The sequence below is a fragment of the Caloenas nicobarica genome, chromosome 17 (assembly GCF_036013445.1).
Source record: "Caloenas nicobarica isolate bCalNic1 chromosome 17, bCalNic1.hap1, whole genome shotgun sequence".
Lineage (NCBI taxonomy): Eukaryota > Metazoa > Chordata > Aves > Columbiformes > Columbidae > Caloenas > Caloenas nicobarica.
In genome coordinates this window covers 4,471,740-4,497,665 of record NC_088261.1, presented here as the reverse complement: position 1 = coordinate 4,497,665, position 25,926 = coordinate 4,471,740, and the positions used below count along the sequence as shown (strand labels likewise).

At 63.0% G+C, this 25,926-nt stretch overlaps 2 protein-coding genes across 15 annotated transcripts in view; one reads left to right on the top strand and one right to left on the bottom strand.

Moving 5' to 3' along the window:
• Positions 1-1,209: 1,209 nt before the first annotated feature.
• Positions 1,210-4,568, top strand: PIPOX (pipecolic acid and sarcosine oxidase). Of its 2 annotated transcripts, none has more exons than XM_065647470.1 (8): positions 1,210-1,356; positions 1,990-2,069; positions 2,517-2,718; positions 2,798-2,980; positions 3,043-3,195; positions 3,262-3,420; positions 3,569-3,644; positions 3,732-4,568. In XM_065647470.1, exons 1-8 carry the CDS (start codon positions 1,231-1,233, stop codon positions 3,860-3,862), a joined length of 1,110 nt encoding a protein of 369 aa, XP_065503542.1. In that variant the 5' UTR covers positions 1,210-1,230; the 3' UTR covers positions 3,863-4,568. The 2 variants fall into 2 exon arrangements, with proteins under 2 accessions (XP_065503542.1, XP_065503541.1); XM_065647469.1 differs by having other exon boundaries at positions 1,921-2,069.
• A 431-nt stretch (positions 4,569-4,999) lies between these two features.
• MYO18A (myosin XVIIIA) overlaps positions 5,000-25,926 on the bottom strand; it is a 36,776-nt gene continuing 15,849 nt past the window's right edge. For 10 of the 13 annotated variants that reach the window (XM_065647459.1, XM_065647455.1, XM_065647456.1 and 7 more), the window contains 36 exons: positions 25,693-25,835; positions 25,070-25,170; positions 24,918-24,981; positions 24,664-24,808; positions 22,548-22,724; positions 22,379-22,469; positions 22,102-22,294; positions 21,554-21,640; positions 20,995-21,136; positions 20,759-20,918; positions 20,487-20,673; positions 20,159-20,396; positions 19,183-19,292; positions 19,004-19,069; positions 18,570-18,698; positions 17,979-18,122; positions 16,908-16,997; positions 16,690-16,809; positions 16,502-16,613; positions 16,228-16,355; positions 15,919-16,073; positions 14,681-14,804; positions 14,398-14,598; positions 14,002-14,112; positions 13,569-13,673; positions 13,325-13,471; positions 13,120-13,233; positions 12,835-12,951; positions 12,649-12,732; positions 12,288-12,425; positions 11,445-11,630; positions 11,223-11,362; positions 10,526-10,570; positions 8,822-8,944; positions 6,776-7,957; positions 5,548-5,636 (listed from right to left, as the gene is read on the bottom strand). In XM_065647459.1, the coding sequence (XP_065503531.1) occupies positions 6,784-7,957; positions 8,822-8,944; positions 10,526-10,570; positions 11,223-11,362; positions 11,445-11,630; positions 12,288-12,425; positions 12,649-12,732; positions 12,835-12,951; positions 13,120-13,233; positions 13,325-13,471; positions 13,569-13,673; positions 14,002-14,112; positions 14,398-14,598; positions 14,681-14,804; positions 15,919-16,073; positions 16,228-16,355; positions 16,502-16,613; positions 16,690-16,809; positions 16,908-16,997; positions 17,979-18,122; positions 18,570-18,698; positions 19,004-19,069; positions 19,183-19,292; positions 20,159-20,396; positions 20,487-20,673; positions 20,759-20,918; positions 20,995-21,136; positions 21,554-21,640; positions 22,102-22,294; positions 22,379-22,469; positions 22,548-22,724; positions 24,664-24,808; positions 24,918-24,981; positions 25,070-25,170; positions 25,693-25,835 (5,591 nt within the window). In that variant the 3' untranslated portion in view covers positions 5,548-5,636; positions 6,776-6,783. Of the gene's footprint in view, positions 5,637-6,775; positions 7,958-8,821; positions 8,945-10,525; positions 10,571-11,222; positions 11,363-11,444; positions 11,631-12,287; positions 12,426-12,648; positions 12,733-12,834; positions 12,952-13,119; positions 13,234-13,324; positions 13,472-13,568; positions 13,674-14,001; positions 14,113-14,397; positions 14,599-14,680; positions 14,805-15,918; positions 16,074-16,227; positions 16,356-16,501; positions 16,614-16,689; positions 16,810-16,907; positions 16,998-17,978; positions 18,123-18,569; positions 18,699-19,003; positions 19,070-19,182; positions 19,293-20,158; positions 20,397-20,486; positions 20,674-20,758; positions 20,919-20,994; positions 21,137-21,553; positions 21,641-22,101; positions 22,295-22,378; positions 22,470-22,547; positions 22,725-24,663; positions 24,809-24,917; positions 24,982-25,069; positions 25,171-25,692; positions 25,836-25,926 lie in introns of all 13 variants that reach the window. The other 3 variants (XM_065647463.1, XM_065647465.1, XM_065647458.1) reach the window with 2 other exon arrangements.

Here is a 25,926-nt window from a genome sequence, read left to right as displayed (position 1 = left end):
GTTTAACGTTTCACGGATAATTAATTATTCTTCATCTTTCCCAGTAAAAAAAGGAAGAGCAGGTAGAGAGGCTGTTCAAAGCGAAAAAAAAAAAAAAGCAAGTTGAAACCCTGGGAAATTGGTGAATTATTTGTAACATCAAAGGTGAGGGAGGATGTGCTGATTTAATGGGGCACCACACGATGCAGAGCCTGGGGCATCGCGGTGATGCTGAGGCCGGTGTGAACTCATTGCATTAGTGGTCCTGGGCAGCTGTACGGATGAGGGGCCCTGGGGGGGAGCCCACCCCTCGCCTGCACCCCATCCACCTCCTCTCACCTCCCCATCGCCGTGTGCTGCCGGTTCTGCCTTTGCACAGTGCTGGGGTGTCCCCGCGACCCGGCTGGACACCACGGCTGGAGGGGCTGGGAATCCCCCCCCAGCCCAGCATAGGCCTCCCACGCTCCCTGATGCTTCATCCATCACTGGAGGCGAGCAGGAAAATAAATAATGATATTTAACATTTTGTAATAACGACAATTAACCGGTAAATAATGCCTTTTACACCACAAAAGCGAGAGTAAATTAATTCCCCTAATTAGCTGTCAGGCAGCATGGGGCAGTGACGGTGGCAGGCAAAGCCAATAGCCCCTGCCTGCATTATGCCCCCCTCATGCATCGCTGAGTGTCCCCACACCCCCAGTCACACCCCAAAATCTTGCAGGTTTGTGAAACCCACGGCAGTGGTGGGACACGGGGCTCTGCGCCGCATCCCGGCTGCTCCAGCCAGCACTAAATCACACTGATCTCCCATTAAAAAAAATAGCAACAACAACAAAAGATGGCAACAAAATAGTTTACGGCCATAATAAATTGTGCCAGAGGGAAAAAAAAAATCTGTTTTCCTTGCAGCAAGCGGGGGGTTTCCCATTGGCACACAAAAGGGAGCATTATGGAGACCAGCATCCCACCGCAGTTGGGGAGGGAAAGGGGGATTTATTGGAAACAATTTTCCATCAGATTTATCCCACCCACTGGAACCGGTCCCTCTGGCGATGCTTTGGGGCTGGGGGGGGGCCCTGCTGCAGTGGGGTGAGGACAATGGGGGGTTCTGTGGTCCCCTGTCCCCATGGGGACCGGAGGGCGGCCAAAGCTCCACCACCCGCTGGGCTTGGCCGGACTCTGCCCCGTCCCTCCCCTTGGCTCAGCTCCCGGCTGCCTGCGGGGACAGGGACGGGGACGAGGACGGACATGGCTGCCCGCAGCCAGCCCCCGCAGGCCACCTACGACGCCATCGTCATCGGGGCTGGCATCCAGGGCTCCTTCGCCGCCTACCACCTGGCCCAGCGTCACAGGGACACCCTCCTGCTGGAGCAGGTACCGGCGGCCCCAGCCCTGCCGTGTCCCTTGTCCCACTGTGTCCCCAGCTCTGCCGCGTCCCTTCTCCCACTGTGTCCCCAGCCCCGACATGCCGGGATGGGCACCTGCAGACCCGGTCGCCCCCTGCCACGGCACGGACCAGAGCCACTGCCAGCACCCCTGTGTCCCCAGTGCCAGGACCACTATGTCCCTGGTGCCAGGACCCCCGTGTCCCCAGTGCCAGCACTCCCATGTCCCCAGTGCCAGGATCCCTGTGTCCCCAGTGCCAGGACCCCCATGTCACCAGTGCCAAGACTCCCATGTCCCTGTTGCCAGGACACCTATGTCACCAGTGCCAGGATCCCTGTGTCCCCAGTGCCAAGACCCCCATGTCCCCAGTGCCAGGATCCCTGTGTCCCCAGTGCCAGGACCCCCATGTCCTGCCATTCCCCAGCGCCATGCCTGGCAGGGCGGGCTGTGTCCCCAGGTCCCCGCTGTGGCACAGCACCGGTGCACACGGAGCCGGGGGGGTTGTGGGGTAGTGGTGACCATGGTCACCCCCATGTCTCCCCTGCCCCACAGTTCATCCTGCCCCACTCGCGGGGCAGCTCGCATGGGCAGAGCCGCATCACCCGCAGCGCCTACCCCCAGGCACACTACGCACGCATGATGCCCGACAGCTTCAGGCTCTGGCAGCAGCTGGAGGACGAGGCCGGCACCAGCCTCTACAGGTGACGGGGATGGGGACCACGGGGATGGGGACGCAACCCCACCGGGCACCGTCCCCTCCCCGCGGGGCTGGGGGCTGCGGCCGCAGCGCTGGGCAGGATGAGCCGCCCTGGCTGGCAGCTGTCGGCTCCGGATAATTTATGGGGCTCCATAATGGAGCGCCATTAAGGAAATGAGCATCTAAACGATCCCCCGCTGCTGGGGTCAGGGCTGACAGTGCTTGCTGTATTTTGGGGGGGTGAGTGTGATGCCGGCATTCAGACCCCCGCTGTGCTTTACCCCCTGTGCCCTTGCCCAGCATCCCACCACAGGGTGCCCTGGCACCAGGGTGCAGCACGTCCTGAGCATCGCCAGTGCCACTGGACCTCGGTTTCCCCCAGTGGTAAAGTGAGGAGGGGTCTGCACGGGGAGGGGGCGACGGGTGAGCTGATGTGGCTGCTGGGGTGCAGGCAGACGGGGCTGGTGGTGCTGGGCCCGGCGGGTGACCAGGAGCTGGAGAGCTGCCGGCGCAGCCTGGGTGCTGGCGATGTCCTCGACACTACGGCGCTGGCCCAGCGCTTCCCGAGCCTCCAGCTCCAGCCCGGCGAGGTGGCCGTGTGGGACGGCACCGGTGGGGTGCTCTTTGCCGACCGGGCGCTGCGGGCAGTGCAGGTGGGTGCTGCCAAGGGGACAGGATGGGGGTCCCCCAGCTTTGTCCCTGTAACCGCCTCCTGTCACCATCCCGCCCCAGGACATCTTTCGCCAGCACGGGGGCACCCTGCGGGATGGGGAGAAGGTGCTGCGCATTGAACCTGGGGATGTGCTCACCGTCACCACCACCGCCGGAGTGTACCGAGCCCCCCGGCTCATCATCACGGCCGGAGCCTGGACCGGTGCCCTGGTGGCACCCCTGGGTCTCCGCCTGCCGCTGCAGGTAAGGGACGGTGGCACCATGGGGTGGCATGGCCACGGCCAGGGCTAATGTGGTGACTCCAGCCCCTGCGCATCGACGTCTGCTACTGGAGGGAGAAGGAGCCGGGGACCCCTGGCACGGGCAGAGCCAGTCCCTGTTTCATAGCGCTGGGGCTGAGCCAAGCCCCCCACAGCATCTACGGGCTGCCTGCGCTTGAGTACCCGGGGCTGGTGAAGGTGAGCAGGGCACGGTGGTGGTGTGGGGATCCCCTGGCCAGCCCCCCCTGACCGGCTGTCCCCCAGGTGTGCTACCACCACGGCAGCCCCGTTGACCCTGAGGAGCGGGACCGGGTCCCCCCAGATGCCCCCCGCCCTTATGTTGGCCTCCTGAGCAGCTTCATCAGCAGGTACCTGCCTGGGCTGGAGCCCCAGCCAGCCGTGGTGGAGACCTGCCTCTACACGGTGAGAACCCCCCAGGAGTGGGACCCAGGCATCCGGGGTCCCAAACCCTTCCCCACCCCAAGGTGGACCTTGCCATCCCATTCCCCCCCACCCTTGAGTCCAGGAGAGCACCCCTGGCCCCACACCCTCACACCGTGGCTCCCCCCAGAACACCCCAGATGAAGATTTCATCCTGGACCGGCACCCCAAGTTCAGCAACATCATCATCGGGGCCGGCTTTTCGGGTAGGTGAGGGCACTCCCCCCTGGCACCCCAGAGCTGGTCAGGACTGTGGGGGTGACTGTGTCCCCATACCCCCCGTCCTTCCACAGGCCATGGGTTCAAGCTGGCACCGGTGGTGGGGAAGCTGCTGTGTGAGCTGAGCCTGGGCGAGGAGCCGTCCCACAGCACGGCCGCCTTCACCATCACCCGCTTCTCCAGCGTGCTCCAGCCTGAGCTGTAGGTGCAGGGCCTCGGCCATGCCTGTGCAGCATCACACTGTCCTGCAGCTGTGTCCCCATGTGCTTACACCCCGGTGTGCCAGCACCCCCGCACCCCTGCATCCCTGTATATCCAACACCCTGCACCCTGGTGTGGCAATACACTGTACCCCAGCACCCCTCCTCTGCACACCCCACTACCCTGCATCCTCATACCCTGCACCCTGCATCCTGACAACACAGCATCCCAGCACTCCTGCATCCTTGTATCCCAGCATCCCGGTACCCTGCATCTCTCCATCCCCGTGTCCCAGCATCCCGGTACCCTGCGTCTCTCCATCTCTGTACCCCAGAACCCCAGTACCCTGCATCTCTCCGTCCCTGTATCCCAGCATCCCGGTACCCTGCCCCTCCACATCCCAGCATCCCCATCTCCCTGCATCCCGACATCCCCCACGCCGCACGGTGCCAAGCCATCTCTGCCAAGTGCCCGCTCCCTGGAAACAAATTAAGGTGCTTTGTCAGCCTCATGAAGATGGAGCTGGAACAGCACGGAGAGACACACTCGCTTAGGAGTCAAGTTAAATGTTTTAATGTTAAATGTGCCATTTTATTATCATTAGATCGCTCCCACTTAATGAAAGCGCATTAGCGCAGCGTGGCTTTATGGCAGCGAGCACCGAGCTCAGCCCATTTGTTTCCAAGAGATGGTGCGGAAAGGGATCAAATGACCTGGTTTGTTGGGGTCCCGGGAGTGGGGGGGGAGCCCCAGGGGGTCCCTGGGGCTGGAAGGGGGGTGGCACCCAGCCAAGGCTGGTGGGAGCTGGAACCGAGGCCGAGCCGTGGCAGCGATGCACATCATCTCCTCCACGTTAAATAATTAACGCTGGCAGGCAGAGGGCTCCCATCGCTGCTGCTCATCTGCATATTTATGAAGATTGATAAATGATTCAGTGCCGGCACCCACGAGGGCCATCTCCCCCTCCCATCCCCAGCACCTGTGGGTGCAGCAGGCTCGGGGAAGGTGCCAGGCTTGGCCCCTCCATGCAGCCCTGGATGTTCACCAGAGCTGGATCTGGCACATCAGACCCTGCCACCACGCAAATACTCCTCCGAAATGGGGTGACGCCCCCAGTATGTGGAGCAGGCAGCAGCCGGAGTCGTCAGCCAGAAATGACGTTTATTTTCATACTGAAAGTAAAGGGGGTGAGGGGGACGCACAGCTGGGCTAGTGCAAAACAACCAGGTGGGGTGGGGGGGTGATGACAAGCCGGGGGTGCACAGGACCCTGTCCCCACGTCCCCATCCCGGCTGCGGGGCGGCTGCTCCCCAGGGCCCGGCCAGCGAGAAACGTCTTTGGCTCAACTAAAAAGGGTTTAAGGGGGAAGGGGGGTGCCCGAGGTGGGGGGAGTTTAAGTTATAAAATAAGGAGCCAGCAGGCACTGAGGAATAAACCTGGATGCCGGAGCTGCCGGCTCTGCCACCTGGGACAGACGGGGGTGGGAGGGTGGGGGCTGCAGCCAGCGAGCCCCCAGGCTGCTCCCCCCAGGACCGAGGGGGGTGGCTGCACGTCTCCCCCCATCCCAGCGCAGAAGAAATACCGGCTGCCTGGGGCGGCCCCGTGGAGCTGAGTGTTCCTGGGCTGACGGGAAGGGCTGGGGGGGTTAGGCAGGGGTCTCGGCGGCCCGGCTCTCTGCCTCGCTGGGGGAGCTGCGGGAGGAGCGACGTGTCCCTTCCCCGGCGTCCTGCTCCTCGTCCCATCGGTCGTAGGCGAAGGAGTGCCGGGAACCTGGGGGGCTGTGTGGGAGAAAGCGGGATTAGTGGGGGCCGGGGGGGCTGCAGTGCCACAGCGGGGCCCTGCTGCAGGACAGATCTCCCCCCGGCCGCACCGGGAGCTGCGAGGAGCCAGCACGACAGCGGCCAGCTGGATAGAGCATCACCACCTTTTTTATTATTTCTGAGAAACTGGGAGCACGCTTCACTGCAACTGACCCCAACCTGCCCGGGGGCTGCCAACCCCCGTGGGCTCAGAAAACGGCTCGTGCCTGCAGCTGCCAACGCTGGTGATTGCAGGAGTCACCATGCGAGGATCCCGGTCACACCAGAGCCTGGTGCTGGGTGCTGGGGGTGTTTTGTGTCCCCCTCAACCCCACGATACTTCACCGGCACCAGGACAGGCAGCCTGAACACAAACACATTTCCAAAAGGCTTTCTTCCCTTCCTCCAGCACTTCTATTGGAGCCATCAGAAAAGATCAAACCCACTTCAAAATCACTGCCGGTGAGCCCGGATGCACTCTGGGCCACACGCACGCCCTCTCCTCCGCCACCAACCAGGGTGCAGAGCCCCCAAACCCCACAGAGCAAGGCGGTTCGCACCCCGATTCCCCGTCACAGACACCCCACACGGCACAGGGCACTGGGATGCGGCTGCCCCGAGAAATACCTCTGAGCCTCAACCACCCCACGCTCACACTGCAGCGGGTGCGTGTTAGTGCCCGTCCCGCTCCTCCCTGCCACCTTCAGGACCCGCCGCAATCCCTCGGGCACAGCGAATCCCCCAGGATGAGCAGGGATGCCACACCACCCTGAAAACCCTGACATTTCCTGAAGGAATCAATTCAGCTGCATCCTGGCTGGTGCTGGGGAGCTGGGAAGGGATTAGTGCTTCCCACTGTCCCGCAGCCGCTGATCCCGAACACAGCACGGGCAGCTGCCAGTCCTGCCACGGCCACACCGGGGATGCTCCACGCGGCTGGAGATGCATCAGGGATGCCCTGCAGCCCCCGAAAGCCGGGCTGGCTGTGGGCACAGTGGTGTGCCCCATCCAGGGTGCCCGGCGGAGGTGGGCTCCGTGCCCGGAGCCGGGCGAGGGTTAGGACGAGCGGTTAGTGGCACACGGGGAGGTTCATGCTGCACGGCACACACCGCTCCCACCTCCTGCCTCAGTCGCTCTCGGGCCGGTACAGGTACTTCATCATCAGGCTGTCCACCTGCTTCTTCCGCTGCTTCTCCTCCTTTTTGCCCCGGCTGGGGCGTCCCGGCTCCTCGCCCCCCGCCGCCCGCGGGCCCTTCTTGACGCTGGAGGTGCTGCGGTAGGAGCTGGTGGAGCCGGAGGAGGAATCGGAGGAGGAATCGGAGGAGGAATCAGAGTCGGATGATGATGACTGCCGCTGCTTCTTCTTCTTCTTGGATTTCTTCTTGGCCTTCTTAGCGTGCTTCTTGGCGCTCTTCTTCTTCCGCTCCTCCTCTTCCTCGGAGGAGCCCGAGCTGCTGCGGTGCCGGCCGGAGCGCCGGGAAAAGTCGAGGGCGGACGCGGAGCGGCGGAGGCTGCCGGGGGGGCGGTCGGCGGCACCCAGGGGGGCCGCGCTCCGCACGCTCCTCACGCTCCGTCTGTCATCCCCCGAGTCGGCCTCAGGGCTGGAGCAGCCCCCGGCCCGCGCCGGGCGGTAGCTCAGCACCTCCTGGATGGCGGCTTCCAGGTCGGGGTCGAGGTAGGAGCGGTGCCCCACGGGGCGGGCATCCCCGGGACCCCCCTCCTCCGAGGCAGCACTGCGGGGCCGGGGCGGCACAGAGAAGCTGCGCCCCAGGGGGGGCTGCCCACGGGACCCCTCGTCTGCCTCCTCCAGACGGCTGCGGGCCAGGGAGAGCCGCGATTCGGGGCGACCTTCAGCCCCCCGGCGCCGGCTCCGCAAGCTCCCGGGGCTGGAGAGGGCGAAGCTCAGCACCGAGCCCCCCTCGTCCCCCTCATCCCCATCCTCCAGCCCGCGCCAGGAGGCGGAGGAAGCCCGGCTCACTGGGGCAGAGGCGACAGAGGCTTTGTCACCATCAGCCGCCGAGAGGGACCAACGCTTGCCCAGCCCTTGCCGAGCACGGCTGCTGGCGTCGGCGAAGGCGCGGGCGATGACGGCCGCCCGGTCCTCGGGCTCGCCGGCCCGGGCCGCCCTGCGGGCAGCGCGCTCGGGGGACGCCGGTCGCTCGTTGAGCGCGCTGAAGAGCGTCTGCTCGTCCCCGCGGCCACCTATGGAGTCCTTGAGGCTCGGCCGCTTCCTATAGCTGAGGCAGCTCAACACCGACACCGGCCGCTCCTCGGCCTCGGGACCCTCCGGCGGGGCTGACCTGTGCCGGCAGCACCGCAGCCCCGGCACGCACCGGGGAAACAAGAGAGACACAGAGATAAGCGGGCGGGAGAGGCGGCGAGGCAGCCTCGGTAATTAGCGTCAGCGGGAAATAGCATCGTTGGAAAAATGTCATGTAAATGGGGGAATTGTTCTAGCCCCGCACTTTGATTCCCCTTTAAAGTGTTGCGTTCAATTTATTTCATTGTCGGCTACCTGGAGCCGCTGTGTTTGATTCCTGACTTCAGAAAAGGTGGAATTATCTCCAGTAACAAAATGTTTTACATCTGCACCACTGAATAAATTAAACCAATTAAGAAAAACCGGCTCAGATCTTTCTCCCTTGCTTGGCAGAGAAGGGGGAGCCCCCTGAGACTCCCAGAGCCCTGCTAGGAAATTGGGTTTGGATAAAAGCAATCTGCACTCCGCAGGCAAGCAGGGCTGTGTGCCCCAGCCCCACGCTGCAGGGGGGCACCTGGGCATGTCCCCCACCTCTGCCGGGGGCTGTGGGGGCAGCCAGCATTTGCTGAGGGATGCGGTGGAGCTGCAAAGGACAGGAGGATGGAGGGAGATACAGCCCCAGAGCTGGGGGGATGATGCCCAGGGCTGGAGCCTGACACTGCACCCTCCAGGGGAGGCAGATGGGGCTGGGGCTGCAGATGCCCGCGTACCTCTGGGGTGGGTGGGTGTACCACTGTGCTGCAGCGGCTGCGGTGCTGTGGGTGGGACACTGGGGATGGGGACCAGGGAGGTCCCCTTGGGACTGGGGACAAGCATCCCCCATGGAGACCGAGCCACTCACCAGCATTAACCCCTCCCTGGTTGTCCCCCAGACCATCCCATCCTCTCCCAGCCCTGCACCCACCTGCTGCCCTTCAGGCTGCCGTCATCCGAGAGCACTTTGGAGGAGCTTTTGTTCTTGGAGAGCCAGGACTTTACTCCGTCCACACGCTCCTCGAGCTCCGAGTCCACGTCCGAGTCGCCGTCGCTGCCGGAGGAGCAGGTCGGGGTGGGAGAAAAGTGAGAGGTGAGCGGGGAGCAGAGAGTGTTTGGGTGCTGGGGAGGTGAAATTCAGCTGTCAGGCGCCAAACCTTCCCAGCACCCCATCCCGTGGTCCTGCTCCATCTCCCAACGCGCGACCTGTGTGCATACGGCTCAAACTGCCTGCTAAGGGCACAGCCGTGCCACACACCCTCTGTACCCCCAAATCTCCTCCCTGCCCAGCAAAGAGGCTCCTGCACTCTCAGCCCAACATCCCCCTGCCGCTGCACGGCTGCAGGGCTGGAAAGATAAGACAGCGGGGCCAGTGTTGGGGCAGCAGGCTGGGCACGGCTCCAGAAATCCGGGAGATTTCCAGCTCCGGGGCTGGGAAGGAAATAAGTGGGTTCATTTTATAGGCCACCATCGAGTGCAAAATTACAGTGAGGAAGAGTGATGTTGATGGCCCTGGGTAAACAGGAGTTTAGCAGGCAGAACAGAAATGACTCCGGCAAGGCGGGCGCAGGAGCGCAGGGAACAGATTTACAGCCCTGCCATGCCGGAGAACCCCTGATTTACATGCCGGCATTAAAAAAAAGCCCTATCTGGCTTAAACCATCTAATTTATAACAGCCGTTCGTAACCATATTGATTGCCTTTAGAAAGAAGGTGCCGTATGCATTGCAAAATCCATTCCTCCACGTTAAAAGCATCCCTGCATAAATCTCCCTGAATACCCAACTGCTGACTGCTTTCATTAGGGTTACGGCAGGACCGGCGGGATCTATAAGGAAATCGAAGCGGCTCGGCCCCCTCTCTCCCCATGCCACTGCCGGCCGGCATGACGCGAGGGCTCCGAGCGAGCCGCTGCTGGGGCAGGGATATATCATATCATCTTAAACGGCCGTTTTATCCACCCGGCTTTGGGCTTATTCCCTGCTTGGGGACAGCGGCAGACGGCACAGGGGACAGGCTGGGATAGACCCTGGATATGAATCCTGCTTGTTAAATTCAAAGCAATAAGCCACACTCCATCATGTGCGTCTCCCTCCCTTGCAATACATCCAGGGAACACTCAGCTTGGAAAAAAAACCCAAAAAACCCAAAAAAACCACCACCACCAAAAAACACAGAATGACAACAAAACAAAAAAACCCAACATGCCCCGTAAACAAACTCGGGAGGCATCTGAGGTTTCATAACCGGTGGAATTAAACTCCACATCAAACGCAATTTAAGTCCGGGTGAACGTGCTGTTAGTTTAGCAAGACCTGGGTCGCGGGGCAGCGACCATGATGGGGGATATTAACTGTGGTGGCAGCGGGGCTCCGTCACAGCTCCACGCCAACACGCTCGTCATTAGCCATGCTGGAGCATCAACCCCCACCCCGGCCGGGGGCTTGTCCCCTGTCCCCCATCCCCCGCGTGGATGCGGTTCCATGCTGTGGATGCGGTTCCATGCCGTGGATGCGGTTACGTGCCGTGGGTGCGGTTAGGGCATGCGGAGCTGGGCCAGCAGCATGCGGGACCCTGGCCCGTGGGGGTGAGGAGGGGGTTAGGGGAGGGGGGGAAGGAAAGAGGAGCTCCTCACAGTTTACTCTTTCTTTTCTGATACTTTGCCACCATGTCCTGCAAACTGGGAGGGGTTGGGAGGGGTGGGAGGGGGCAGAAACACAACAGAAAGAAATCAAATGAAAGGAAATTAAAAAAAAAAAAAAGAGCAAGTGGGTGAGGAATGAATGGGGTGGGGAGGGACAAATTAAATGGTGGGGAAGGGCTAAGGGAAATGTGGCTGCCCTGCACCCCTGGCACGGGGCTGCGCTTGGCTGGATTCCAGCATCTTGGACTGGATCCCAGTATCCCAGATCAGGCCGGATCCCAGTATCCTGGGCTGGATCCCAGTATCCGGGGCTGGGCTGGATCCCAGCATCCCAGAGCTCCTGCCAGCCTGTGCTGCTCTGGCTGCTGGGGCTCCCCAGGCTGTTTCCAGCTGGCACAGCCCTGGCTGAATTTCAGGCACCTCCACAAGTGGGTGAAGCTGCACGGGGGCTGCGGGTGGAGGGAAGGACGGACGCACGGACTGATGCACGTGTGCATGGGTGCACAATGCATGGACGGAGGGATGCTGGGTGCACAGCCAGATGCACGTGTGCACGATGCATGGATGGACAGATGGACAGACCTGCCAGGGCCAGGCAGAGCCCAGGGGTCCCCATGGCACTTCAGAAGTGGAAGGAGAAGCGGTGAGCCCTGGTGACGTGCCCTGCGTGGGAGCCAGGCGCTCTCACCTGTTGATGAGGTCCTCGTTGCTGTCACTCTCCATCTCATCCTCGATGGCTGCCTGCAGGTCCCCGATGCGCTTGAAGGCCAGTTTCAGGTCTGCCTGCAGGCTCTGGTTGGCGGCTTCCAGGCTCTCCAGGTCCATCTCCTGCAGGGAGGGAGTGGGGTGAGCCAGGTACCCCCAGGAAACCCCCGCGCCCCCATGCCTGTCCTCGTCACGGGTGCCTCACCAGCTCATGCTTCTTGCGGCTGGCTTCTGCCTCCTTCTTGGCCAGCTCGCCCATCTCCTCCTTGACATCACGGAGCTGCCGCTGCAGCCGCTTGTTCTGCTCCTTCTCCCGGTTCTCGGCAGCCGCGCGCTGGTCCCGCTCCTCTGTCAGCTTCTCCATGTTCTCCTTCAGCCGTGTGGCCAGGCTCTGCAGAGCAACGGGGTCACCCCAGACCCCCCCATGGACCCCCCCGCCCTGCAGCAACATCTCCCAAGGGCTCAGGCAAGGACGCATCTCAACCCTATGGATGTTCACAAGGAGATGGAGGAGAAATATCCTCCCGCCCAGGGCCAGGGAAGGGGCAGAACAACCCGCCGGTGCTTTGCCGAATTGGAAAAATAGATTTAACTGTGTGTGAAGTAATTACAGCGTGTAACGTAGGGAAAAAATAGCTCTCGTTCTCTCTCAGCCGCTGAGCCAGCCGCTGCATATTTATGGCCCCGGCAGAGAGAGCGAGGAAGGGAAATAACAGCCAGGAAAATATTAAGAGGAGAGCTAAGCTGCTCCGCTCCCCCGGCAGAGCTGCAAAGGCAGAATATAAAGCAGGCAGCGTTTAGCGGGGCTGGGAGAGTCTATAATTTCCCTAAGTCAATGCAGGGAAATAGCAGCACTTTGCTGGGCTGGGCGGTGGATTATTGTTATCAGCGCTTGCTGGGAGCTTTCCCTGCGGGTACGAGGACAGGCTGCTGGCAGGGGAGGGCTGCGGCGTGGGGGGTCGTGGGGAGGAGATATTGGGGATGCGCTCAGGGAGCCCCTGGGCAGCTTCGCATCATGATCCCGCTGCATCCTGGTCCCAGGACCCACCTCCAGGCGCTTGACTTGCGTCCGCTCGAACTCCAGCCTGGTCTCCAGCTCCCGGATCTTGGCCTCTTGCCGGCTCACCAGCGACTTGTCCACCATGGATTGCTCCAGGAACTCCAGCTGGCTCTGCAGGCTTTGCAGCTGCAGGGGAGACACAGCCTCAGCACTGACCACCACCCCCAAAGTCTCTCGCCATGCTGCCCTGGAGCAGAGCTGCTGGTCACACTGTTCTCATGTCAACAGAGAGCTTCCCATGGAGCTCTGCGCCCCCCAGGGTGTGAGGCCCCCCAAAGTGCAGGCAGTGGGTCTCTGGGTGCCCCCCCGCCTTCACTTGGGGTGCATGCCCAATGTCGGTGCTCCCCACCTTCTCCTGCAGCTCCTGCTTCTCCTTGCTGACCTCCTCCAGCTGCGCCTGCAGGTCGTTCATCTGCGCCAGGTCCCGGGACGCCTGTGGGACACACCAGAGTGTCAGCGGGGACCCTGCTGTGCCAGCTCCCAGAAGGGTGTTTATGGGGGGGCGGTGGTGCCGTGGCTGCCATTCCCCCCTCACCTGGGCCACGGCCGCCTTGTGCTTCTTCATCAGCTCGTTCATGTCCTCCTGGTCCTCCTCCAGCCGACTCTGCACCTCGTTCTTCTCCCGCTGCAGCCGGCTCAGCTGCTCCTCCAGCTGCAGGGAGACACCTGCGTCTCCCGCTGCACCCCAGGAGAGCGGCACCCACCCCCCAAAACCATCTCAAATGGCATGGGGTCACCCTGCCGTGCTGCTGGGGGTCTCCTGCTGGGTGCAGGTGGGACACAGCCCCACTACGGTGCATGGCACCCCAAAACCGCTTACCGCTGCCTTGGCCTTGGCGAGGTCATCAATCTGCAGGTGAAGGTCCTCGATCTCCACCTCCATGGACTTGCGGGCCTTGACAGCGGCCGCGCAGGTGAACTCCGACTCCTCCAGCTGCAGGGACACGGCTCAGCACCCAGCCAGGGGATAGGGACACCTCGTGTCCCTCAAGGGCTGCAGTTTTGGGGGGGGTCTGGATGCACACCTGGTTCTTGAGCTGGGTGATCTCCCTCTTGCTGGGCGCGTTGTTCTTCAGGTGGTCCAGCATGATCTGTGCGTCGGCCAGCAGCGCCTTCGTCCTCTTCAGGTCCCGGCGCAGGCGCTTCTCTGTCTCGAAGTCCCGCTGGTTGGCCTGTGGTGGAGGGGACACCGTGCCAGGGCATCCACCCCACCACAGACACCTCAGGGTCCCCGAAGCGAAACACTTGCCTGGCTGCCCTGCACCCTACCTGCTCGCTGAAGGCAGATAACTTGCTCTCCAGTTCCCGTTTCTCTCTCAGCACCTTCTGCTTGTCCTCATATTCCTCTTCCAACTGCACCTCCATCTGCTTCAGCTGGGAGACAGTGAGCGCAGCCCAGTCAGGGTGGCCAAAAGGGGCCAGGATGCCCCCTTTGCATGTCCCCACATACTGGGGACACAGGATGACCCCACTGGCCGGGTGTTTGTGCAACCAGAGGTGCACAGCCCAGCGTGCGCTGGCCCGGGCGGCAGAGGGACCGGTTGGACCTGCCGGGCCAGTGGAGCCGGGCTGTGGCCGTGTGGGAGCGTTGGGTGCCGGGCGCTGCGTGACGGTGCCCGGCTGGCAGCTCCCAGCACCCGCCTGGGGCACGGGGACCCATCCTGGACCCTCCTTGCGTAGATGGGCTGCAGCTGAGCCCTACCTTCTTCTGGCACGACTGCCGAATCTCCTCCACCTCCTCATCGCGGCTCTCCACCTCCTTGGCATGGGTCTGCCGCAGCCGCTCCATCTCCATCTCCAGCCGCAGCTTGGCCTGAAAATGGGGGGGACACAGTCAGAGCGAAGGGGACATGGAGACCCCACACACCACCCTCTGGGCGCTGCTCACCCAGAAAAAACCCCGGTCCGAGTCTGGCTGGGCCACCCGCCCCACGGCAACGTGCCGGGCCATGGCACGGAGGGCCAGGAGCTGCGGCGGTGCCTGGCCCAACGCCGGGCTGAGGGCGAACGCCTCCGCTTCCCGGGCAAGCCCGGCCCAGGTAATAACAGCCCTGCCTGAAACTACCCCACCCAGAAACCTCGCCCCTCCCCGCCGTACCTGCTCCAGCATCTGGATGGTCCCAGCCTGCTCATCCAGTTCCTCCTCCTGGTCTTTGACCTTCGCCTCCAGGTCCCGCAGCTGCTTCTTCACCTTGGCCAAAGATGCCTCGTCCTTTGACTCCTGGGAGGAGATGTCCTGCAGCTCGGCCTCCAGCGCCTCCGCCTTCTGTGTCAGCCCCGTGATCTCTGAGTCCTTGTCCTGGCAATAAGGGGGGGGTCACCGTGAGCTGAGGGTGTCTGCTGGCCATGGGGCTGGGGAGGGGACAGGGGGGGACACTCACCTCCAGCAGCTGCTTGAGGCTGAAGACCTCGGCCACCAGCACGTCCTTCTCGCGGCTCAGCTTCTCCCGCTGCAGCCTCTCCCGCTGGGCCTCGTCGTGTGCCTGCGAGAGCTCGCTGTCAAACCTGCGTGGGGACAGCGGGGCTCAGCACCGCGCCACGGCACCGGGAACTGGTCACCAGCACCGCGCCACCAGCGCCATGCCAATCGTCCCCATCCCATGGCAACAGGCACTAAGTGCTCGTTTGAAATGTGCTGTTGATGAGCCTTTAATTGGCAGCACGGTGGCCTTGGAGCGACTTGGAGAAACTCTTCCCAATACCTTTGCTCAGCAGCTGATGGAGAATGCAGTACCTGCTGTGCAGACCTCAGAGATGCCAGCAGGGCCGCGGCTACTAACGGTGGGGGTTTGGCTATGTGGTGGCAGCAGGGGACACTGCACCCTCCAAGCAGGACACAGAGTGGCTGCAGGACATGGAGGGGCTGCAAGGCACAGGGGCATCTCCAGCAAAGACAGGCTCAGCTCGCCCAGCCGCAGCCCGGTGCAACAGTCCCGCATGGGATGGCACCAGTCCCATCCCCGGAGGGGACATGAGCCCGCGGCAGGAGAGGGCTCAGCACAGCCTGGAGCTGGGCAGCAGCGGGACAGTCTCTCCCAGTGCCCCCAGGATGGGATCAGCTGGGTTTGCTCCAAAATTGCTGCCTTTGGGGCTTGGAAAACAACCCCACGCTTGAGTTTGTGACCTGCGTTAAACACCTTGGCAGCTAATCCCCATTTTTACTCGCGCTGGGTAATAAACAGCTGCATTAGCACAGACTCCAATCCACGGAAATTGAAATTAATTAGATTGGATTCTCTCGCTGTATTTGTGTGTGTGATCATTACCATAATGAGATGAAAGCGTCCCTGCTGCTTAATAACGTTAAACTTTGGGGCTGGGAGAGGGGACGGGACAAGACCAAGCACTGAGCAGAGCACCAACAGCCTCCAGCATGGGACATGGCCCCACACGGGGGGATGACTCGGCTCTGGAACCCCGAAAAGGGCATTGGCGTCCCCCCCACAATGAACACAGTTGATCTGGGCAGCCCCATCCTGCCAGAGACGCCTCGGCCAAGCAGGAGCTGGTGAAGTGCCCAAATCCCTGCTAAAATGGTAATGCCGCTTTGCAAGAGGCTCGCTGTGCAGCGAGAATGTCACCCCCCCCAGCGTGTCACCGCCAACGCACGGTCCCCAACCTCCGCTGCTTCTTCTCCAGATCATGGTTGCGCCCTTGCTGTCCCTCGAGGTGCAGTTTGGTGTCCTGCAGCTCGGCGGCCAAGCGCTGGCACTTCTTCTTCAGCTGCTGCAGGGCCCGCTGGCTCTCCTCGCTGTCTGCCTGCAGGTCTGTCAGCTGCGGGCAGGAGCGGGCAGGGCAGTCAGGGCTCCGGGAAGCCCCTTCGTCCCCACTGCCGTGGCCACACGCTCTCTATGTGTAGCTCCAAGCAGGCAGTAACTGCCCACCCCCTGCCCATCCCACCTGGGGGTCCCCAGAGCCCCCCGCTCACCCTGCGCTCCAGCTGCCTCTTGCCCTGCTGCTCCACCTCCAGCTTGTCCTCCAGCTCCTGCTGCAGCCGCTTCTTGGTGAAGTCGATCTCCCGCACCGCCCGCTCATATTTCAGCCGCCATTCGCCACCTGCATGGGGAAACGGGGTCACCCAGGGGCTGCAAGGGGTGGTGTGGGGCCCCAGGGGTGGGTGATGCCACCATGGAGAGGGGGGTGACATGACCACAGGGCACGCCAGGGTGTGCTGGCAACAAGCACCGCAGGCAGGATGGTACCTGAATCGTCATCGTCAAGCTCCCCATTGAGCTCAGCCGCGCGGATGAGCCGAGCCTCCATCACCTCCATCTCCATCGACTCCATCTGCTTCTTCAGAGCATCGTACTTGGCCTGTGAGGGGACATAGCCGCGGTGAGCACTGGGGGGGGCCGAGAGACACTGCAAGGCTGGGGAGCGGTGTGTGTACCTGCAGGTCCTTCATTTCCTTCTCAGCCCGCAGCCTCTCGGCCGTCTCGGCGTCCAGCAGCTGGGAAGCTGACTCGCCGGTGTTTCGCTCGTCTGTCAGCTCCGACGTCAGCTCTGTGATCTGGGGTGGAGCGGGGGGAGCGGGACCATGGGCCGGGGCAGGCGCCAGGGTGGGATGGTACAGTACCGCAGCCCCTCCCGTTGCCAGCGAGGACCTACCCTGCTCTCCAGGCGGTCGCTGTTGAGCCGGAGCTCGTTCCGCTCCTTCTCCACCTTCTCGAGTTTGCTCTTCAGCTGCTGGATCTCTTCCTGCAACAGAGCGGGCGGTGAGGGAAGGGGCAGGCGCAAGGGGAAGAGGTTGGAAGGCAGGAGCCTGGCAGGTCTCTGCACCCCCCCAGTTCCCCGCCAGCACTGGGTGGGGGCTCCCGGAGGCAGGGGCCGCTCTCCCCTGCCAAGGGCTGGGCAGGGACTTTCCCCAACCCGCTCCACCGCTGTGTCGACTCCAACCCCATAAATGGTGTTGGAACGCCAGGCAGCTCTGGTGAAGCCGCAGAGGGGTCCCCACACCCCTCCAGGGAGAGGGGGTGGGTGCAAACCCACCCACTGTGGCTCACTAAAGGGCTGGGGACCCACCGGGATGCCTGGGGATCACCGGGGCAGTGTGCCCGGCTGCCAGGTTCAGGCACATCTTTCTGACCCCTCCTCTGGCACCAGCACAGGCTGGGGGGGCAGAAGGGGGCCCAGGTGCCCCCACTCTGGGCACCTGTCCTTGGCGGGTCAGGCTGAAAGCTGAGCCAGGCAGCGGCTTTGTGCCGGGTGGGGGCAGGAGTGTCTGGTTGCCAGCGCGGCGCGGAGCCCCCGCATCTGCCTCTCAGCACAGGGTTTCGTTTCCATTCTCCACACCTCGTAATTGGGCTCACGCACCAGCCGGCTCTCGGGATGCTAATGACATGCTGAGTCGCAAATTAGGGAGCAATTCGAGCCTGGCGCTGGTGGGGCACAGGGCAGCTGCGGTCCTGCAGCCCACCGTGAGCTCCTGCAGCCCCCGTGAGCTCCTGCAGGCCACCATGAGCTCCTGCAGCCCACTGTGAGCTCCTGCAGCCCACTGTGAGCTCCTGCAGCCCCCGTGAGCTCCTGCAGCCCACCGTGAGCTCCTGCAGCCCCTGTGAGCTCCTGCAGCCCCCGTGAGCTCCTGCAGCCCCCTCTGCCCCAGGGCCCTGCCAAGGACCAAGAGTCCCCCAAGCCCCCCCTGCCCCATCCAGCCCCCCACCTCGGCACAGGGATACCCACGTCTTTGCCGCGGATCTGCTCCTCGGTGAGCTGCACCTCGATGAGGGGCCGCACGGTGGTGAAGAGTTTCCACCAGGGCCAGTCCTTCACTCCCTTATTCTTCTTGATGTTCTTCTGCACGCACCGAATGGCCAAATCCTGGATCTGCGCAGGGGATGGTGTCAGCACAGGGTGCCGCCGGCGGGGCAAAGCAGGGGGGTGGGTGCTCAGCACCCCTGCTGGCACCCAGCCGTGCTCCCCTTCATTAGCATTTGGGCTAATTGCACCCAGCTTATCTGCTGTTTGATTCCCTCCAGCCCCTCCAAACGCTGATCTTGCGGCAGGCGAGGCGCTGCCGAGATGCCTATTTTACATCCTCTTTAATAATAAAAGCGGGAGCTGAAATGTCGCTTCATCCCACCGTGGCGATGCCCAGCGCCCTCCCCACCGGTTCCCCTTGGCCCCCCGGCCCCCGCCTCGGCCCCCCACGGCTCCCCACAGCTGGAGGCGGGAGGAGGAGGTGCTGGCCCAGGCAGCGGCAGAAAAGCTGCACTGCCCATTTTAGGCGAAATTGTGCAGCGGAGTGGGGAGGGGAGCGTCGCTGGGACGAACCTTCCTCTTCTTGAAGTGCTGCCGTGCCAGGAAGCCCCTGCACGCCGCCTGGAACAGGGTGATGTTCTTGCTGGTCTGTGCATCCCGCTGCTCCTCCAGCCTGGCCAGAGACCCGGCTCGGAAAAACACCTGTGGGAGGGGAGGGGAGTGGGGTGAGATGCCAACGGGTGCCAGCATCCCTCTGGCCACTGTGCCACCCTCCTGCCACACCAGCTGGCGGGGACACGTCTGTCCCCTCTGCAGCCACTGGTCCTGTCCCGTTGTGTGGGTTTTATTCCCCAGGCATGAGGAATGCTATAGGTGGGAGCAAACAGCTGCGCACCATGCCATGCCATGCTGGACCACGCTGAGCCATGCCACACATCCCTGCCCTGTGCCATCCACCCCTGTCCCGCGCCACCACCGGCACCTGCAGACACCATCTGGCACCATACCCGGCTCAAGCCCATGTGGTAGCTGCTCTTCTCCAGGTCCAGCGACTCCAGTAGCTCCTCCACTGCCTGCAGGGACAGAGAGGTGTCAGGGCTGGGCTGGCAGCACTCCAAGGTGCAAGGGACCCCCGGGGTGCAGGGGACCCCAGACCGCAGCACTGGCCCCAGCATAGGGCACATACCCTCTTCTCGTCCACCACGATGTAGTTGCGCCCGTGCTTCTTGGTCAGGTGTGGGGCCAGGACATCAAAGCGCCGCCTGAACTCCGCAAACACCATGTGGTCAGGGTACCCTAGGGGGCAACAAGGGAGAGAGGGGCTGCAGGGGCAGCCGGGACAGCCGGGGATGGCCAGGCACAGCCCTGTGTGCCCTGACTGCCATCTTTTGAGGGAGCAGATGGGGTCACCCCACAAGGCGCAAGTTTCCCTTGGGGCTGGGCACAGCCAGAGCACCCTGACCCTCCCCAGGAGGTTTTCCTTGGCCGTGTCTTCCATCAATTTTGGCCGGGATCTGGGGCAACAGCAGCCAGCTCCTGCCTCAGGGGGAGCGCAGGGACACGTGTCGCTTGTGCAAGCAAACAGGCTCCGGCTCCGCTCTGAGCCACAGCCAACTTCTACATCAGGCTCGCAGCGCTGAGCCTCCACATCTTAATTAACAATGGGGTATTGATGGGGACGCTGACCCCGCCACAGCCAGCTGGCCGCGGCCATCGATCCGGGAGGTGTGCGGGCAGCATCAATTCCTGATGGCAGCAGGAATGGCCCAGCCTCCAGGCAATAAACTCTTGGCTGGGCTGCACTTACTGATAAAAGCTGAGCATGACCTGGAGTCCCTTGCCCTGGCAGGACAGGGGACGGTTGCCAGCAAGAGAGCTGCCAGGAGCCAGCGGCACCAGCGGAGACACCCAATTAAGGCCATGCCTGTCCCCAGCGCAGATAACAGCTCCGTGGAGACGGGGATGGGGCCAGGATCACTGGGGGGGCACGGCTGGCAGCCACGGGGCTCAGAGCAAAGGCATGTGCCAAATGGGTTCCTGGGGGGCAGTTTGGCTGCCCAGGGAAGAGACGCAGCCGGGACCCCCACGGCATCCATCCCAGCAGCGGGATGCGCACCGCAGCCCCCGCGTCGCCCCGGCTGGGTGCCGGCAGCACGGCTCACCTTGGCGGTACATGCGGAGGGCATCGAGCAGGCGGGAGCCGCGGAGCTGGGCGCGCAGGAGGGGCACGTCCAGCTGCATGAGCCCGGCCTCGCAGTGCTCCGCTGGCAGCTCCAGCTCGCTGCCGCTCACCCGCCGGCACGGCAGAGCCCGGGGGTCCCCGCCACCCCCAGCCGCCTTGGGTAGGAAGCAGTGCACAAAGTGCAGCTTGGACTTCTTGATGCTGTCGATGAGGGCATCCTGGGGGCACAGGAGAGCGGGGTGAGCAGTGACACGCAGCGGTGCCCCAGCCAGACCTGGGGAATCCCCCCTTGGCACCCCGTTACTCACCACTTGCAGCTTGATCTGGATGCAGAGGGACTTCTTCTTGACGGCGGCCACGCCGGTGGTGAAGGTTTTGCGCATGCTGGTGGCCCGGCGCAGGGCCAGCTGCGACCCCCCCTCCAGCCCCGCCACCGAGCCCGACAGCACCAGTGCCGACCCGCCGCGGCCGGCAAACAGGCTGCTGATCACCTTCCTGCAGGTCACGGAGGGGACGTCACCCTCAAAATCACCTCTCCCCGCCCCGCCGTGCCCCCTTCCCACCCTGGGATCCCACGTACTTCTGTGACTCCTGCAGCAGGACGGAAGCGTTTTGGGAGGCCGGGTTGTGCTTGACGTGGTTGAGCCAGCCTGTGGCATCGTACTCCACCCAGTTGGTCCCTGAGCTGTGGCCCAGGAGGAAGTGCCGGGGCTTGTCACTGTGGAGCAGCGGGTTGTGCCCTGCAGGGAGACACGGCATTGCTGGGGACAGGCGCTGTGCAGGTGCATGGCCCCACAGTGCCGGGCCCCCCCTGACCTTTCTTGCCCCCTTCCTGGGGGCCGTAGTAGGAGAAGAGCCGCTCCAGCAAGGTGTCTTCGTTGCCACCTGGCTGCAGCGCCTCCTCCTCCAGCAGCCACAGCAGCCCCCGCGCCTCGTCCGTGCGGGCCAGCGACCGGACCTGTGGGTGACACTGCGCTCGTACCTGGCCTGGCACCCCAGTGTCCCCTGGGGCAGGGACAGGGGGGACAGGGGATCCGGGCAACCCAGAGAACATGTAATCTTGGCTGCTGTCAGCAGCAAGGCAGAGCAGCACCACACGAGAGGCTCTGCTTAATGGAGACCCCGCAGGGAAAGAGTTCATACTCTGGGCAGCGAGACACTCAGTGGGGGACTCAGGCACCCCCAGGCTGAACCCCAGCAAAGGGCTGGGGGATGCACCAGGGATGCTGCTGCACCCACACTGGCAGCCACACGGTCATTGCTCGGCATTTGGGACAGCACCTCTGTGTCCCAAAGGCCAGGAAAGCTGCCCGGCCACTGACCAATGCTACAAACTGCCGCAACATGGCCACAGCAAAGCACGGCAGGTTCTTACCAGTGCCTGGTGCGAGGGCTGGTCTACAGCAGCTACAGAGCCGGAGAAGCTGGGCTCAGCGTCGGCCAGGGCGAGCTCTATGTTCTCCTGGGGAGGGGGGACAGAGGGACTGTCAGTGCCCACGCAGCCGGGGAGCAGGGACAGGGATTAGCACTGGTCAGTTCTCCCCACCACGAGCACCCGCAGCCACCCCATCACCTCCCACCCTAGCACGTTTACAGGCAGAGCTGCCCGGCTGGGGCTGAAATCACAGAATCATTTTGGTTGGAAGTGACCCTCAAGATCATCAAGTCCAACCATTAACCCAACACTGTTACTAAACTATGTCCCTAAGAACCTCATCTCCGTGTCTGTTCAATGCCTTCAGGGATGGTGACTCCACTACTGCCCAGGGGAGCCTGTTCCAGTGCCCAACAACCCTTTCTGGGAAGAAATTTTTCCTCATATCCAATCTGAACCTTCCCTGCTGGTGGGAGATACTCGTGCAGACAGAGGAGCGGAGGGCGGGAGGGGAGGAGGTGATGGCAGCCCCCAGGTGTCCCCGATACCTCTTTGTATCGCTCCAGCTCGCGGGTGAAGGTGCGCTGGTGGAAGAGGAGCTGCAGGCGCTCCTGGGCATAGTTGTGGCAGAGCTCCTCAAAGGTGCCCCCCCGGCTCTGCCCCGCCAGCTCAGGGTTTTGTGCCCCAGGGGTGTCCACCACTGTCACCGAGCACACCGAGTGCTGGCTCGACTTCAGCGCCCTGCGGGTGACAAGGGGACACAGTGGGGTGACCGGGTGCTGCTGGGACCCCCCCAGTTCTCCCCCATCCCCCTCAAGCACATACCTGTTGAGGAGGGAGATGAGGAGGGTGAAGAGCTCGGAGTACAAGCCGGCCGCCATGCCCTCCAGGCACTCCAGCGCCGTCAGCTTGGGACCTGCCCGAGGCAACTCTGAGCATCCCCAGCCCCATGTCCCCTGGGGCCACCTGCTGTCCCCGCCATCCCTCCCCCTACCTGTGCCTCCGTCACCCAGCGGGGGGTCATCGGGGCCCTGTCGGAAGGAGGTGGATCGCTGCAGGGTGCCCTTGGGCTGGTGCTTGAAGGTGGCAGAGGAAAGTTCCTCCAGGCTGCAGCCCAGCAGGTATGCGGCTTTCTGAGCCCACTCGTGCCGGGCAAACTGCTTCCTCCCACCTGTGGGGCGGGTAAGGGGGCTCAGTGCCAGCCAGGGCATCCACCCAAATCAGGGAGGTCTCCAGCCAGACCCGGGACAGTCTCAGGGTGCGGATGCTGTGCAGAGCAGGAGCACGTGGCCAGCATCAGTGAGCCAGGAATCATGGAACAGTTCGGGTTAGAGAGACCTTTAAAGCCCATCCAGTGCCACCCCTGCCATGAGCAGGGACATCTGCACCAGCTCAGGTTGCTCAGAGCCCCGTCCAGCCTGGCCTGGGGTGTCTCCAGGGATGGGGCATCCACCACCTCTCTGGCCAACCTGGGCCAGGCTCTCACCACCCTCAGTTTAAAATTTTCTTCCTCGTGTCTGGCCTGAATCTCCCCTCCTCTAGTTTAAAACCATCACCCCTTGTCCTATAGCAACAGGCCCTGCTAAAAAGTCTGTCCTCATCTTTCTTATAGGTCCCTTTTAAGCACTGTAAGTGTGTTTTGGGGTCTGATTAGAGGAGATGGGGGGTGAGCGGCTTTGTGTCTCTGCAGGGCTGAGCCCAGAGCCTCACCATGAGGTGGGGAGCGGGGGTCACCCCTCTCTGCTGCTGCCTGGGGACTCCCCAAGCCCTGTGATGGTGTGGGGCACTGAGCTGCCCCAGCATGGGGACATGTCCCTGCTCGGCCACATGCAGCGAGCAGCCCCACCGCGATGTGGCAGGACAGACCGTGGCTGCCAGACACAACAACACGGATGCCAGGGGAGGGCAGGGGAGGTGGGAGCAGGTTAATGGTGACACGCAGGGACAGGACAGTGGGAAGCCAGTAGCACGTGGGAGGGGGAAGACAGGGATACGCGCACGGAGAACAAGACTTTACCTTCGTCGGCGTCTGCATTGCAAAAGGGCAGCATGCACATGCAAACAGAGACAGGGGTTAGAAACAACAGGACATGGCAGTGCGGACACGCGGCACGGGGATGCCCTCCTGCCAAAACACGCCAGGCGCAGGCACTGCCATGCCACACACATGCCGAGCCTGGTCCCACCCCCGGTATCGGCGCAGTGAGACACGGTGACCCGCTGTGGGGGCCCTTCCCCTGGGATCCCCAGCCACACCGTGGGCACCAGTGGGGAGCAGCTCAGCTCTGCCCTGGAACACGGGAGCCGCTGGCAGATCCAGCGCGGCAGGAGCAGCAAGGGGCCAAGGAAATGGGGACTGGAGCAGCTGAGAAGGCTCTGAGCATTCCCAGTGCCCACAAGATGTGGGGAGCTCCAGGAGCAGCACAGAGCTGGGGCTGGGATGCTCGCTCCAAGCAGGATGCAGGGATGCTCCCCCAACTGAGATTTGGGGTTCCCTCCCCCAGCAGGCCCCCACAAAAAGGCTTCAGAGCGTCTGGAGCATCCTGGCGCGGTGGCTGCAGCGGGTCCCTGCTGCCCTCTAGTGCTCTGCAGCACCCCAGGGCCAGCGCTGCACCCCACTGCGTCCTGGCACTCCAGCAGCGTCCCAAGCCCCCATTTCAACCCCCAAAACAGCACCATGTGGCACCACCCGGAGCAGATCCCCCCCCAGCTCTGATTACCGGCTCTGTCTGCCAGCAGCTCTGCGGGGAGGAGGAGGGGGAGAGGTGTTACACCAGGGATGGGGGGACGCAACCCCCTAACTCCCTCGGCCCCATCCAGGCCCCTGGCTCCCCAGTTTGGCAGACACCAGCCCAGGCTCTGGGGCTGCTCGATTCCCACTGGCTGGTGGGACCATCCCAAACGAGGGGGCAAAACCGGGTGCTCCAGACTACCTGGAGTACAGAGCACTGTCCCAAAACACAGCCCCAAAACACCCCCGCCCAGGCTTGGCCGAGCTGGGGGGGCTGTTTGCAAGGCACCAAGGTGCTGGTGATCATTCTGGGACCACATGCAGCCATCAGTCCCGAGCCTCGGCTCATTAATGCTCCCGGCCCTGAGCAGCTCGTTACCTTTGGTGGCCCCAGCAGCCCCCAGATGATAAATGGCCCCCAGGATGAGCCAGAAGGCTTTCTGCTCCTCGCCAGAGATGCCCATCACCTTCATGGCAGCCTGGAGCTTGTTGAACTGCTGCGTCGCCTTCTGCTTTTCCTCCGGCTGCGGAGAGCAACAGGAGCCATCGGTGTGGGAGCCTGGCTCTGCCTCCCCCTGCACCCAAATGGGGCGGGGACCCCCTTCCCCCACCCCCCAGCCTCATAACAGTCACCTTAGAGAGGGGCACAATGCCAAAAACATTGTTCTCTGCCAGGTGGTTGAAGTGAAGCTCGGTCCTGTGGGGATGAACACCGACATCAGCCCCATGAGGGAGACCCCGGAGATCCCCCAGGCTGGGGGCCGTGTCCTGCCTGCCCAGCTCACCGCAGGGCACTGTCGGAGCAGGCCAGCAGGTAGTAGAAGACATTGAAGGTGGACTCGTTGGTCGGACGCCTGGCGACACGCAGTTTCTCCAGCAGCAGCGTCTAGCAGAGGTGGGAAGGTTGGGAACTGTCCCCAAGGGCCGCGCTGCCACCGAGACCCCCCCCGGCCCACCCCGGCCTCATCCCTATTGTCAGCCCAGGGTTCCCACGGAGACATGGGGGACTCGCACCCACTGCAGGGCATTGTACGAACGCAAACATTGTCCAAGTGACCTGTGAACATCCCCTCTCCTGGGGTGTCTGCTACTACAGGAGCGTGAAGCAGCTCTGTTGAATTTTAAGGGCTCTGCTGTTACCACAGAGAGATGGACACCCTGACATGGGGGCTAATTCAAAGTTGGAATTGATCTGATCTGCGCACGTCTGGGTATGAACAAAGATGAGACGGGGATGCTTGGCTGCTAAGCGCTGCAAGCACGGTGGGGGGCTGCAGCAGAGCTCGTGGGGTGGCACACAGCGGGAGAAATGCCCTGGTGAGGTTGGAGCAGCTCCTGCACCGAAGGGGCCACCCTGGTGAGGATGGAGCAGCTCCTGTGCCGAGGGGGGCCACCCCGGCCCCCTCACCTGTACAGAGGCGGATGCCACCTGCCCAGCCTGGTCGAAGTCCAGAGAGATGATCTGGGAGAAGCGGGTGGCGTTGCTGTTCATGCCAGTGCTGCTATTGCCAAAAGCCTCCAGGACCGTGTAGAGAGCCTGCCACTTCTCCGCTGCGGGAAGAGAAGCGGGGCGGTGGGGTGCAGGGGCTGTGTGGGGGTCGGCCAGAGCTGGCACCAACGGTTGGGCAAACGCTGCTGCTCC

Bases quoted from the DNA above. Each gene is read 5' to 3' on its own strand.
- PIPOX (XM_065647469.1), top strand. From the start codon at position 1,231: ATGGCTGCCCGCAGCCAGCCCCCGCAGGCCACCTACGACGCCATCGTC. The intron at 2,981-3,042 runs GTAAGGGACGGT...TGGTGACTCCAG, and splicing joins GTCTCCGCCTGCCGCTGCAG to CCCCTGCGCATCGACGTCTG. The intron at 3,196-3,261 runs GTGAGCAGGGCA...GCTGTCCCCCAG, and splicing joins AGTACCCGGGGCTGGTGAAG to GTGTGCTACCACCACGGCAG.